The following is a 12,025-nucleotide window of genomic DNA, read 5'->3' on the forward strand; positions in this document are numbered from 1 at the left end:
TTTGTGCGCTATTTGTCTTGCGCAAACAAAGCCATAAGGGGAAGGTCGGGGTTGCATCGGGGACTACGCCCAAAATTTGACCACTTACATCTTGGTTTACAGGACCTCACTTAAGAGAAGCAAAGCATACGGAAGCACTTTAGAACACGTACCCAGTACATTGGAAAACTTTGTGAGCCACCAAGTGGCACAAATGACGAATGCAAGGCAGAGTGTCGGAAGCCGTGATTTGTTTGCATCCACCCGACCTACCGGATATGGGTTTGTTTGCCCCGGCCAAATAAACCAGAGAAATCCGGGAGTTTCACGCAATTATGCAACACGCTGTAACGGATGGCTGTACCAGTTCTGCCTGATCATAAGCATTGCATGTGAGCAGAATATATTCTCGTTGTCCTCGACGCTCAGAGGCATATCAGACTGAGTCTTCCACTTGCAGCGAATGCTAACCTCACATTGGCGTCAGGAATCACCCCGGGAAAATCAAATGGAAGACTCGGATGGTAATTAATATTCTTGACGACTGTTGGAGCACGCATATGGACGATCATGATAGGCTCACCGGATAAGCAACAAGCAATAATAGTCTTTTGAAAAATCATTGGACTCGTGCATTACGCGGAAATGTTGAGACATCATTTGTTGCCGGTGCGAGTCCTTGGTCTCATGGATCAGCCTCTAGACGACAAAGGTGGTCTTTCCTTGTTAACGGGTGCTTACCGATTCTTGCATTAATACTAAAATCAGGTCACGGTGTGCTCCAAAGAAGGTCCTAGTCATGCATCCAAGTTGGCCAGTCGGAAGCTGTTGTTTTCTACCAAGTCTTCGTTGGAACTGCCGTGCTGAGCGCCCCGGAAAGCCTAGACTGTCAGAGAAATAGGAGAGATATGATTGGCCCACCTCGGGGTTGCCCGGGATGGCAACTACCCAGAAGAGGCGAGTGCAGCCTCGCTGACAAACAGCTGTACCCCCACCCAAACGCTCAGCTCAAGTACTCGTTCTTCCTCGACCACCTCGACTTCGCCCTCGACGACCATCGTCGCACTCATTCACCATGTCTATTGCCCTCACGCGCGCACAGCGAGTGCGCCCACCATTTCGCAGTTTCGCGTCAGGCAGCAGCACCCTGGTCTACCTCCCGAGCCATAGACATGCAATGATGTCTGCGCTGTCCCATGACCGTTCGCGGCCACCACCACCACCCAAATCGACGCTCGGAGACACTGTGCCGGCCGTGATACCCCAAGGGACACCAGCAGCAGCACCGTCAGCGAAGACGCTGTCGCCGAATGCCGAGTCGCCCCAAGTTGCCGCCCGCCCGCCACCACTACCCAAGGCCGAGCGTCCGAAGCCGACCATCCGGGCAACCAAGGCTGCCATCACCTTAGTGCGTTCATGGGGTCGTAAAGTGCACGGCTGCTCGCTGACTGTGTCAACTTGCTCTTCCAGACGCCCACTGCTGTGGTGCGGCTCCGTACACTGCTCCGAGGGCCGACGCCCCAGCTGATTAGGATTGGCGTGCGGAACAAGGGCTGCGCGGGTCTGTCGTATCACCTTGAGTACGTCGAGCGCCCGGGCAAGTTCGACGAGGTCGTAGAGCAGGACGGCGTGCAGGTGCTGATTGACAGCAAAGCGCTGTTCTCAATCATTGGCAGCGAGATGGATTGGAACGAGGATCCGTTGAGGTGCGTTACCCATCAGCTTGTTGTGTAGCGCTCGGTCACCGGCTCATGCATGACATTCGCACAGCGCGAAGTTCGCGTTCAAGAATCCGAACATCAAGGATGCGTGCGGGTGCGGGGAGTCTTTCACTGTTGGATCATGATACACCGTTGGGAGTAGTATCCGTGTTGTGCTCACTACCCCCCTCTGCCTTTACATTCACTACATACGTGTATCCATACTGCATCACTTAGAATGCTATTTACTATTATTCAGATAATATTCAGATGCTGATGCACGATGTCGAACATTAAATGTCGTGGAGAGACGCAAGGGCGAGTTGCTGGCGTTAGAGATCTAGTCCGACTGGTAGGAAATGTAGTCCGACTACTTTGGAAGTGTAAGCGAGTAAGTAAGCTGTTGTAACAATCGGCCTTGTACGTAGGCGTCTAGATTTCACGGTCTCAAATCTCTTCGTGGAGAGGGTGTTGATGTCCTTGTCAATCAGCTCTGGCAGCGGTCGCTCCAAACCATGCACGCCGTCGGTCCGCAGGCATGGTACGCAACCCGTTGAATCTCAGCGATCTCGTCCAGCAGAGCCCGGTCGTTCGGTTCGAGTTCAAGTTGCAAGGCTCCGCGTATATCTACGATGGTCAAAATGCATGAGTACACACGTGAAAGAGGGTTCGCGATGGGGATGGAAGGGTACGCACCGGCATGCGCGACGTCCAAGGGACCGGCGCGCGCGTCCGCGGCGGTACAACGCCTTCGCGGAGCGCTCTCGCCTGATGGCTTCGTCTGCGTCCTGCTCCGCGTGCTTGTATGCGCACAGCCTGAGGTACGCCGCGGCCCTGTTCAGCCAGTGCTCGGTGTACACGGGTTCCATCCACTCCATGTTCACGGGTATCACCGCGGTGTAGAGAGGTATGCCTCGCGGAGTTGACCAGTGCGGGAAGCTGCGTTGCCCTGTGCGCGCCGTATGGACGAGTGAGAGTCGTGAGGTGAGTGCTAGCGCATGGTGTGGATGTGGTTGTAGAGGGAGCCTGAGGGGGGAAATTGCTTGCCATTCATTCGGTCGTCGTCCTCCTCTATAAATTGTATTCCTGTTGCTCGCGCTCGATCCGCTGTGAGGGGGGATCTCGTCCCGCCATGCGGTCTTCAATCTTGGCCTCGAGGAAGGGGAAGTACGGCATGCCCATTGTATCTCGTTACAGCTTGGGGGGGTTGCAATTTCAAAACGAAATTTCGCACAGTTTACAGTCGTTTGCATATGAAACCGGAAACACGGCGATGAAATCTTTTATTTGTTCGGGACAAATATTGCCTTAACGAGTATCATTGAGTCCTCTCCGTGACTGACTGTCACGTACGCTGTTTACTATGAGTCCCTGATTATGAGCTAGCAATTGCACGAGCTTATTGCTTACTGGTACCATCATGACAAGTTCCCCTCAGTAAAAACGGGAAGTCAAAGTGTAGTCAGCCAAATTCGAAATTCTGGCAAATTTGACTATTTATGACTATTTGCATGATTTTCTTGTAGTACATGACCTCATATGGTTTAGATCATGTCTCTACAGCTATGTTCCAACCTCTGAGTGCAAAAGAACCAACATATGAGTACCGGAATGCCATGTATTATGAGACAATCAACTGTGGTGTCAGACTTTTGCAGACTAGGATTTGACTGCATTTGATGGCATAATTTCTTGGCAGGATCACTTTGGTGACTGAAATCGGACTTATCCTGACTTTTCTGTGACTACGGTGCCAAATTTTTGATACTCGCTGACTGCAGCCTGACAATACTTAGACTTCACTTGACTTCTGGTTTTTACAGAGAGTTCCCTGTGTCCGACATGGTGCAGGTGTCTGGATATCACAAATCTACCATCTACAAAATTCTGCCACTCTACCGGGGCCCGGGGGGTACTTATTCATCAGAAAAACCCCACTTTTCCTTAAAAGGACACTTAAATAACTTAAATAGACTTATGGTCCTTATTTAAGGACATAAGGACAAAAAGGGCCTAAGGCATATTCCCTGAGTGTCTGAAATTCGACTTATTTGAACACTTATGACCTTAAATAAGGGTTCTCAGACCTAAAAGTCTAAATAAGTCCATAAGAGAAAGTTGGGTTTTCCTGATGTTGCCAGGTCTCCGATCCACTTGCTCAACTGCAAGACCACCCCAAGCACTTGATGCAGGTTGTATTCACTCTCCTTGAAATTCAGCAATGTATTTGGCCAAGGAGTGAATGTCGCAGCGTGCGGTGCCACTGCATCAGGGAGCAAGAGCTAGTGTGACTGGTGTCACCGACTCGGTCATACTAAATAAGGTAATATTTGGCCTGAACAAATAAAAGATTTCATCGCTGTGTTTCCAGGGCCGTTTCATATGCAAACGTAGTCTTGGAACCAGCCGTTCTGACCTTCGACCCTTTTTTGGAATTGAGGTGGAAGGGTTGTCAGAACGTCTGGTGAAAATTGTATAGGCAGGGGTGGGTATGTAACGCTCTCCCCACTGTAGCTCCTGGGCGCACCTACGATAAATGTAGTGTACCCGGACATAACTGAGTTTGAATTGATATACTGCATTAAGACGAAGGACTTACTTGATATGGCAGTGGTGTAACACAACCAAACAAAGCTGTAAGTTGAGGAGCCAACTTGAGCATATTGTGGCTCAAATTGTGGCTCTTGTGGTCTTTCTCCATGCCTGTATACCACCTGGTAGGCAATTCCAGTGTACAGGCTTAGTGAAGATACTGCTTTCTTATTTTTCTTCCTGTAATTCACTCTCAAATTTGTGCAGCAACCAGTTTGCAAAATTTCCATGAATCTATTCAACTCCTTGCCTATATACCACTCATTGGACCTTTGGACTACATGTAACTTGCTTAATAAAATATGTGGAAGTGTGATGTACAGTATGCAGATTTTTGTCTGCCAGATTTACCTGCAGAATTGAATATTGATTCCTATACATGGACTTCAATCTCTGCATTTCTTGTGGGCATACAATGATTGTCTTGCCCACAAGGCAAGGAAGAAAATTTTCATGCACATCACCACTATAATGTTTAGTGTAGGAAGGGTCATGCACAGGGCACCATCAGAGACTGAGTTGAGTAACAGTTTTGACATATGGAGAATTTGCATATCCAGCTCATCAGGAAAACCCAACTTTTACTTATGAGACTTATTCCGACTTTTTGTCCTTTTTTGCCTTATTTAAGGCCCATAAGTTCCCAAAAGTCGACTTTTAAGTCTCTAAGGAAATATGACTTATGGACTTTTTGTCCTTTTTTACCTTATTTAAGGCCCATAAGTGCATTTAAGTCCCATAAGGACACCTTTAAGTAAAAGTTGGGTTTTCCTGATGCTGTGAATAATTAATTTTATGACTCAATTCCTATGTGATGTTCTCTGATGTTGTAGTGCAGACATACTGATAGATACTCTGCAGTATCACTGGACAGCCTAAGTTCATAATAGCATGCACTGTTTGGCAAATTTTCCTTTCTCTTTGAATTAATTTAAATTAATTTAATTAATTTCCAGAAGACCACTACATCTATGGCCTGAGTGCCAGCTCCTGCACAACATGTGTCACGCTTGTCGTCCCGCACGTACCTGTGCATCTCCTGACCTCCGTTGGAAAAATTTGTTCATGTATGCCACCATACATGTACCTTGGACCATATTCGAGGCATTGTGACCCGCGAATGCGCCGCGCTCAGTTTCGGATGTTTTGAGTTTTGGCTGAGGTCACGCCCATGTGACATACCCCCCCCCTGTATACAAATTTCACCAGACGTTCTCGGGAGCGACCCAACATCTTAAACACCCAATTTGGTAATCACCAGGTTGCTCATGTGAATGTCTGGTTACGAGACTAATGCAAACGACTGTAGGGCTCTGGTGTCTTGAATACACCTGGACCTCACATGTTACTAAGCTAATTAGCTTGCCATATGGGGTGGGTACGGCAAGCTAATTAGCTTGCTTCCCCTATTTTAGACATACTGCCAGTAACATACCAAATAGCTATGCTTTCCCCTACCGGCACAAGTCCTCCGGCTATTGCGGATGACCCGAGGCTCCTGATGATGCAATCTATAGATAGCGGGAGGTCTGGGCGGTCCATTCCGCCGGGCGTTGAGTATACCGTTGGCTATTCCCGCTCCCGCTGCCACGCGCGTGGCGTGCCGTCCCCGCCCTCATCGGGCACGATGCCGACACCGTTTTCCCCCTACTTCCCATAGTTACTGTTACTTTTCCTTCATTTTTCCTGCCGCCACGCGCGGTCCCCGCCCTCATCGGGCACGACACCGACACCGTTTCCCCCCTACTTCCCGTAGTTATTGTTACTTTTCCTTCGTTTTTTTTGCAGTCTAATGTAAATAATGCAGGCTATTAGTTTATTGTAATGCAGCATTTATCTTTCACATTAAGCCTGATGTTCAACAAGATCACGTGCATAGTTCTTACGCGCCTTCCGCGCCTACAGCCACACTCGGCGCCTCATCCACAACATTTCTGTCGTCATGATGGCGGGAGGCACGCGAGCCACCCACTGCCAGGGCATGTCTCGATCGGTGCATGTAGCATCTCTTGTAATCTCTGGTAGATCATCCTCTCGACATGCCAAGCACCACCGCGAAGCTGTTTATGGTGCGAAGGCTATTGCCCGGGAACAACAGCGAGCAGAGGAGCGGTATCGGTTGGCGGTCACAGGTAAGTAATATGGTGGATCTTGACCTGTGTCCAGCTCATATTATTCACAGGACTGGGTGCTCAGAGTCTTCAAGCACTCTCAGATATCAGAGAAGATGACATTCCCATGGGAGATGTGAGCGCTCCCGATAATCCATTCGCTAACACCGGGGAAGCAGAGGGAGCAGGAGCACCAAACACAGGACATGACCCTTCATCTGCGAGACCGCAGGACGGCATGGAGTGGGAAGATATACCCGAGGTCCTTCAAGGTGATGCGTCTTTCGTGCATGCTGTGCGGGACATCGTCGGCTCTGAGTATGTATTATGAATGGTAGTTATTCATCATCTAACATTCTGTACACAGGTGGAAGGCACGGTGGTATAAAGATGCGCGCACTTGGTGCCAGCGCATGCATAGGATGGATGAGAACTGGCAGCCCCTCATCCCCGACCTTATCGATGCTTATCTTACCTGGAAATACGCTCCTGAGCAGCCTCCCAATGTGCCTGCAACTACAGATGACCCTTCCCCCTATGACTTCATGATCAATGTGATGGATTTCTACTCTCTCGCTTCATCGGCCACCATCTCTCGTGCAGAGGACTCTAGGTCCATGGCGCATGCACTCGTTCTCAATGGCTACCTAGAGACATCACCTGTTTTCCCATCTATGGCAATCTCACTCAAGACATTGGAGCTCCTCCGGAGCTTGAGGCTCGTCAAGGCTTCATTCAGCATTGAAGCCTTCGGTAAGCTCCTGTGCCATTATTACAAGGCAAGTAATATTTGTGGATTTATCTTTATAATTCTTACCCCGCTGTGATAGGTTTCGTATCGCCGTCACTATCGCACCCTCCTTTCCGACGCTTTTGAAATCTATCTCGAAATTCTGCGTGCTGTTGACAAGCGCGTCTTTTTGGCACTCGGCCGAGACTCGTCCAACTGGCGGGTGCTCAATGCTTGCCCTGCTTGTACATATGAGGTGAGTAGTCAGGCTGCAGTCCGAGCATCATAGTACTCACAGTCCCACAGCTTGAAGGAGAGCCACCACGCCGGTGGAGCTGCATGTTCTGTATGGATGGGAACAATTTGCTGAAGTGGATCGCGCAGGTCGGGAACCACATTCGAGGTGATACCCGAGTCTTTGTCAATAGCGACTACTATCTGTCGCAGGAATTTGTCGACAAGTACGTGGACGAAGTGCCACCACGCCAGACCTCGAGCACCCCAAGCAACGGTGATGATCTGGAAGAACACGGCCAGGAGGACGACATCAATTGCGGAGATCCAGAGGGAGGGGACCCGACTGATGGGGCATTCAGCGACATTATCATTCCTTGCATGGAGAACTGGAAGGCGGCGGCGGCGGATGAAAAAAAACGCATGTGGGGTATTTTTGAAGAGACTGGGATCTTTGCGAGCGCATGTCCCCACGGGTTCATCCTGTGGCTAATCGACATGGTTCGTAGCGGTGAGCTGTAAGTGAATTACATCGGATGCCATAAAAATTCACTAACCTGTAAATTAGGGCAAAATATCCGCTTACTACCATTGCAAAGGCGCTGGAAGTACTCAGTGACAAGACACTGGCAGGTTACGACATCAGCTGCATCTTTGAGGATACAATACAGCGTAGCTCACTGGGACCTGAATGGCAATGGCGCCGGTGCCGTTGCTGCGTGAATGCATTCCACGGCTACTCCCACAACTATCTTTGTCAACTCACGAATCACCCGAACATCATCGAAGGTATGGGTCTCGAAGACCTTGAGACGATGGAAAGGATATTTAGCGCATCAAACAACCTTGCCGCCATCACACGCTATGCGTCGGGATTTCGCCAGCGCCTCTTCATCGATGCTTTCTTCCACCAGTGGGATATAGAGAAGTACGCCAATCTCAGCACTATGTTATTCAACAACTATGTCCAGGCTCTCAAGATCATCAAGGAGGATGGAGCCGCACTCGAAGAAGCCATAGCGGCTCTTCAGATCATGCATGAAGATCTCGCCAAGTGGTCGCATGAGGAGCGTGAATACTTCAAGAGCCTCGGTGAGGAACCCGAGTGGGATATCCACGCCATGGCCTACGTCAAAAGTCTCCAGGAGTTGCGCACCATCACGTAAGTTTGGATGCTCATATTCTTGTGCACGATCATTCTGATTGGATCTCATTGCAGAGCACACCTTGAGAACACGTCCACCCAGTTCCTCGCCACAACACCCAATGACTATATATTCATGGAGCCGACATCGGGGCGTGTGGCATATAATGTGGACGTATCCTGGACTCGCAAGCTTGAGACGAATAAACATTATCTCTCCAAACACCAAGCCAAGGTCCATCATGATGTCATCGTGATAGAAGTTAAGATGGGCATAGCACGTCGTTGGCAGCCAACTGATGATGAATACATCACCACCGTCAAGTACATTTCCACTCGCAAGTACCATCATGCTCTCGACAACCTGCAGCATCTCATTGTGCACCGTCTGTTTGAACTGCATAAGCTCAATCTCTCCCAGACCGGCAAGTAACAGATTTTATTCATGCATTGCTATGACTCATACACCCCCCCAGCATATCGGGTCCGTACTCACATCGCCAAATCGCTCCAGGTCCGTTGCAAGGCGATTCGCAATGCTGTCAAGGTGTACAATGCTGCTGCCAATGCCCTTGTCCCTCCACGTCCCACCCCCGACTGGACGAAGGTCTCCCATTACAGCTTCATCGACGAGTTCCATATTCTCAAGGATACCCGCAATGATGTCCGTCAGAAGGAGTGGACAAGGCCTGCTGTTCAGGAAGCAATGAAGCAGGCACGTCGAATTGCCCAAGCACATGTCGAGCTCGAGCGGTGCAATGTTGAGGTGCGCTGTCTTCATACATCCATCCGCAATGAGGAATTGCAATTTACTGCAGTCATCAACCAGCTGAAGGAGCAGCAAGCTTCGATCTGTGGAGCGGTAGAAGATTTTTGTGAACACCACTGCAATGTGAATGCTCAACACCTTATGCGACTTCAGCGGCTATACACATTGAATGGGTTCACTGGTGCCCCATCCCCTGGGCAGCGGAAGGGGTCTGCGATTATGGCCCCTCCTCTGGCTTCTTCGTCATTGGCCCCAGATTTGGACGATGATGTGGACCCTGAAGTGGAGGAGGAGGAGGAGGATGAGCTCCAGGGGGATATCGGCGGCATAGTTGATTATATGTGCAACCTCACAGTTTAGCATGTCATGTACTTCTTAGCAATATCAATTCTTACGGCAATGTGCTAGATGGACGAGCGGCAGAAGTGTTACAAATGTTGGAGTACAGTTCAACCAAATTCAAACCTCCGAGTCTCGCAAGCATTGGGGGTGTACAAAAATTGGTCTGCAGCAGGGGTGAACTAATAGAAATATATTGTGATACTTAGTGGAGCTTAGAAAATTATGCCCCGTCCGCTACAAACTGATCTCACAGTTTGAGTGCACGATCAGACTGAACATCTTGCAACTCGCGACTCGCGACTTGCCTGTGCAGCCACCATCCGGTTGTGCGGCACCACTTCAACCACTCTCTTGATCTTGCCCACATGTGAGGCCTCACTGCTACACTGCCACCAGATGGACCTTATTTTGTTGTCTATCGGCTTGGACTAACGACAGTATACAACGATCGGTGAGTCTAATATTGCGTTATCAAGGTATTGTTCTCGCAACTCACAATCTCTGACATTCGAGTCCTGAAGGCATTGTGCTAGGTGTCTATACAGAGCCCTTCCCAATTGTCTTGAAGCTACATAAGCTTGCCGAAGTCGAGGAAGCGGTCACCTTGCAGGCTGTCTTCGATGATGAGCACGCACACCTAGAGGGCCTCTTGGATACACTACAGAACTCGCGCGAGGTTAGGAACACTATGAAGAAATTTGTAGACTTGCACTACTACGCCGTGGTATGAGGTAAAAATACTGGTATCTATCTTAGATGGTGAGTTTCTCGGTCATGTCAATGGAATTAAACTCTGATCACCTCGCGATCACTTAGGGACGGCCATGATGAAGCAGAGGAGCAGATCCTGGGCTTCCATCGGCAGAAGCATAAATCGTTCTTGGTCCTCACTGATGCTCTCGTGTACTACATGTGCAAAGGACCTCGTCCAGAGCCAGTGAAGCTGGCATTATCGAGTCAGAGATCGACTGGGCAGAGTACAGCACAGGCGCCGATGCAAGGTGAGTCTGATCGCATTCCGTGCGACTTCGTGAAGCTGACAGAACTTAGTTGTGACACCTCGCTCTTCTGCAGCCGCTCAACCGTCGACGGGTCATTTGGGAGTCGACATACCCATATCCATGATGGCAGGTAAGCCAGTGGTATTTGATTGCGATGAAGTATATAACAACGCCACTGATATTTTGTGCGTCTACCAGGCTTAAGGCTGGGCAAGAATAACCAAGGCACCCCTGCTTTACCTTCGACCCCACCTCGCAGCCCATTGGTCACTGTCCCCTCCACTCCTGTAAGTCCTTCTCCGGCATTCCGGTACTGCTGTTATGCACTCTCCGATCTCTGTTGCTGTCTCAACATCCTATCATGGCACTTCAACTAGTTCTTCTTGCGTGTCTGTACCTGCGACCATCTGTTATAGGCATGAGCAATCGCTCACTGGAATAGTCGGAACCATTTACGAGAGGCGCGCTGACGTACCCCTCAACACCGAGCTTGGTTATCTCGCAGATCGATACCTTCACACCCACGGATATGGTGGCAATGTCGAGGCCATGCTGGCTATCAATCAGGCTTACCTGACCAGCCAATCGCTCGAGCAGTTCGTCAACTATCTGGTTGTGAGAGGTATGGTAGTTGATGAGGTAGAGTTCCTATGGGAGGCTGCAACTACTTATAATCCGCACTCTCGCATACATTCCCCTATCTCATGATGCTCTGTATGATATGTTGTGGCTATCTTGCCACAGATTTTGTACTTCATAATATTAACAGTGATTCTGACATGACCAATTATATCACATGAGTTTGTTGAAGAAGATAGTCCTGGGATTCCGAAGACGTGTTCTTAACAGGTGCCAACATCTCTATGTGTCAGACGCATTCTTCTCTTTCTCATGGTGCAGACGGCTCAAGATGACGGCCTTCAGCGCCTCTCTAACAAAAAGCGTAAAAAGGTCGCTCCAAAAAATACGACCAGAACGCGAACTCCATGGAGGTCCAGGACGAAGTGCAAGGCAGTGGTGCAGACACCTGCCCAGAAGGCATACCTGAAAGGGAAGAGGTATGAATGTAAGGAGACGTATGCAGAGGCGCTTCGCGAAGCCCGTGATGTGATATGGCAGCAAGCAGCGCGCCTGCAGGAGCACTTCAGTTCTCACAATATTGAGTACTACCACCAGGAGGTCATGCAGCACTCTCGCCTTGTCTCATTGAAGAGAAAAGTGAGCCGCTGGAATGTCTTCCAGCGCATGGAAGTTCAGCGCATGAATCAAGGTGAGTCCCACTACATTCGGTATAGTTGTGCATACTCACTTACTTACATGTCCTTCAGCCCTGCCAGCGGGTATGCCGCACAAGAAAGCTTCTGCATACATGGCGGAGATATCGGCAACATAGAATGTCATGAGCGAAGCTGACAAGGTAGCT

General features: G+C 49.5%; 5 protein-coding genes across 5 annotated transcripts; 4 read left to right on the forward strand and 1 right to left on the reverse strand.

Moving 5' to 3' along the window:
• Positions 1 to 1,054: 1,054 nt before the first annotated feature.
• On the forward strand, positions 1,055 to 1,825 carry SCP_0115560 (Iron-sulfur assembly protein; the record flags this gene model as incomplete). Its single annotated transcript, XM_027753777.1, has 3 exons — positions 1,055 to 1,387; positions 1,450 to 1,685; positions 1,750 to 1,825. 3 exons carry the CDS (start codon positions 1,055 to 1,057, stop codon positions 1,823 to 1,825), a joined length of 645 nt encoding a protein of 214 aa, XP_027609578.1.
• Positions 1,826 to 2,281: 456 nt separating this feature from the next.
• Positions 2,282 to 2,557, reverse strand: SCP_0115570 (hypothetical protein; the record flags this gene model as incomplete). The annotated part of the gene is made up of 2 exons (XM_027753778.1): positions 2,282 to 2,306; positions 2,376 to 2,557. The coding sequence occupies 2 exons, from the start codon at positions 2,555 to 2,557 to the stop codon at positions 2,282 to 2,284; spliced, it is 207 nt and encodes a 68-aa protein (XP_027609579.1).
• A 3,695-nt stretch (positions 2,558 to 6,252) lies between these two features.
• On the forward strand, positions 6,253 to 9,619 carry SCP_0115580 (hypothetical protein; the record flags this gene model as incomplete). The annotated part of the gene is made up of 8 exons (XM_027753779.1): positions 6,253 to 6,403; positions 6,454 to 6,700; positions 6,750 to 7,135; positions 7,426 to 7,864; positions 7,915 to 8,508; positions 8,566 to 8,876; positions 8,967 to 9,352; positions 9,413 to 9,619. The coding sequence occupies 8 exons, from the start codon at positions 6,253 to 6,255 to the stop codon at positions 9,617 to 9,619; spliced, it is 2,721 nt and encodes a 906-aa protein (XP_027609580.1).
• A 976-nt stretch (positions 9,620 to 10,595) lies between these two features.
• Positions 10,596 to 11,310, forward strand: SCP_0115590 (hypothetical protein; the record flags this gene model as incomplete). Its single annotated transcript, XM_027753780.1, has 4 exons — positions 10,596 to 10,602; positions 10,652 to 10,732; positions 10,801 to 10,912; positions 11,019 to 11,310. The coding sequence occupies 4 exons, from the start codon at positions 10,596 to 10,598 to the stop codon at positions 11,308 to 11,310; spliced, it is 492 nt and encodes a 163-aa protein (XP_027609581.1).
• A 183-nt stretch (positions 11,311 to 11,493) lies between these two features.
• SCP_0115600 (hypothetical protein) lies at positions 11,494 to 11,995 on the forward strand (the record flags this gene model as incomplete). Its single annotated transcript, XM_027753781.1, has 2 exons — positions 11,494 to 11,872; positions 11,931 to 11,995. 2 exons carry the CDS (start codon positions 11,494 to 11,496, stop codon positions 11,993 to 11,995), a joined length of 444 nt encoding a protein of 147 aa, XP_027609582.1.
• Between the last annotated feature and the right edge of the window lie 30 nt (positions 11,996 to 12,025).

This window comes from Sparassis crispa, assembly GCF_003851025.1.
Source record: "Sparassis crispa DNA, contig_000000F, whole genome shotgun sequence".
Taxonomy (NCBI): Eukaryota; Fungi; Basidiomycota; class Agaricomycetes; order Polyporales; family Sparassidaceae; genus Sparassis; species Sparassis crispa.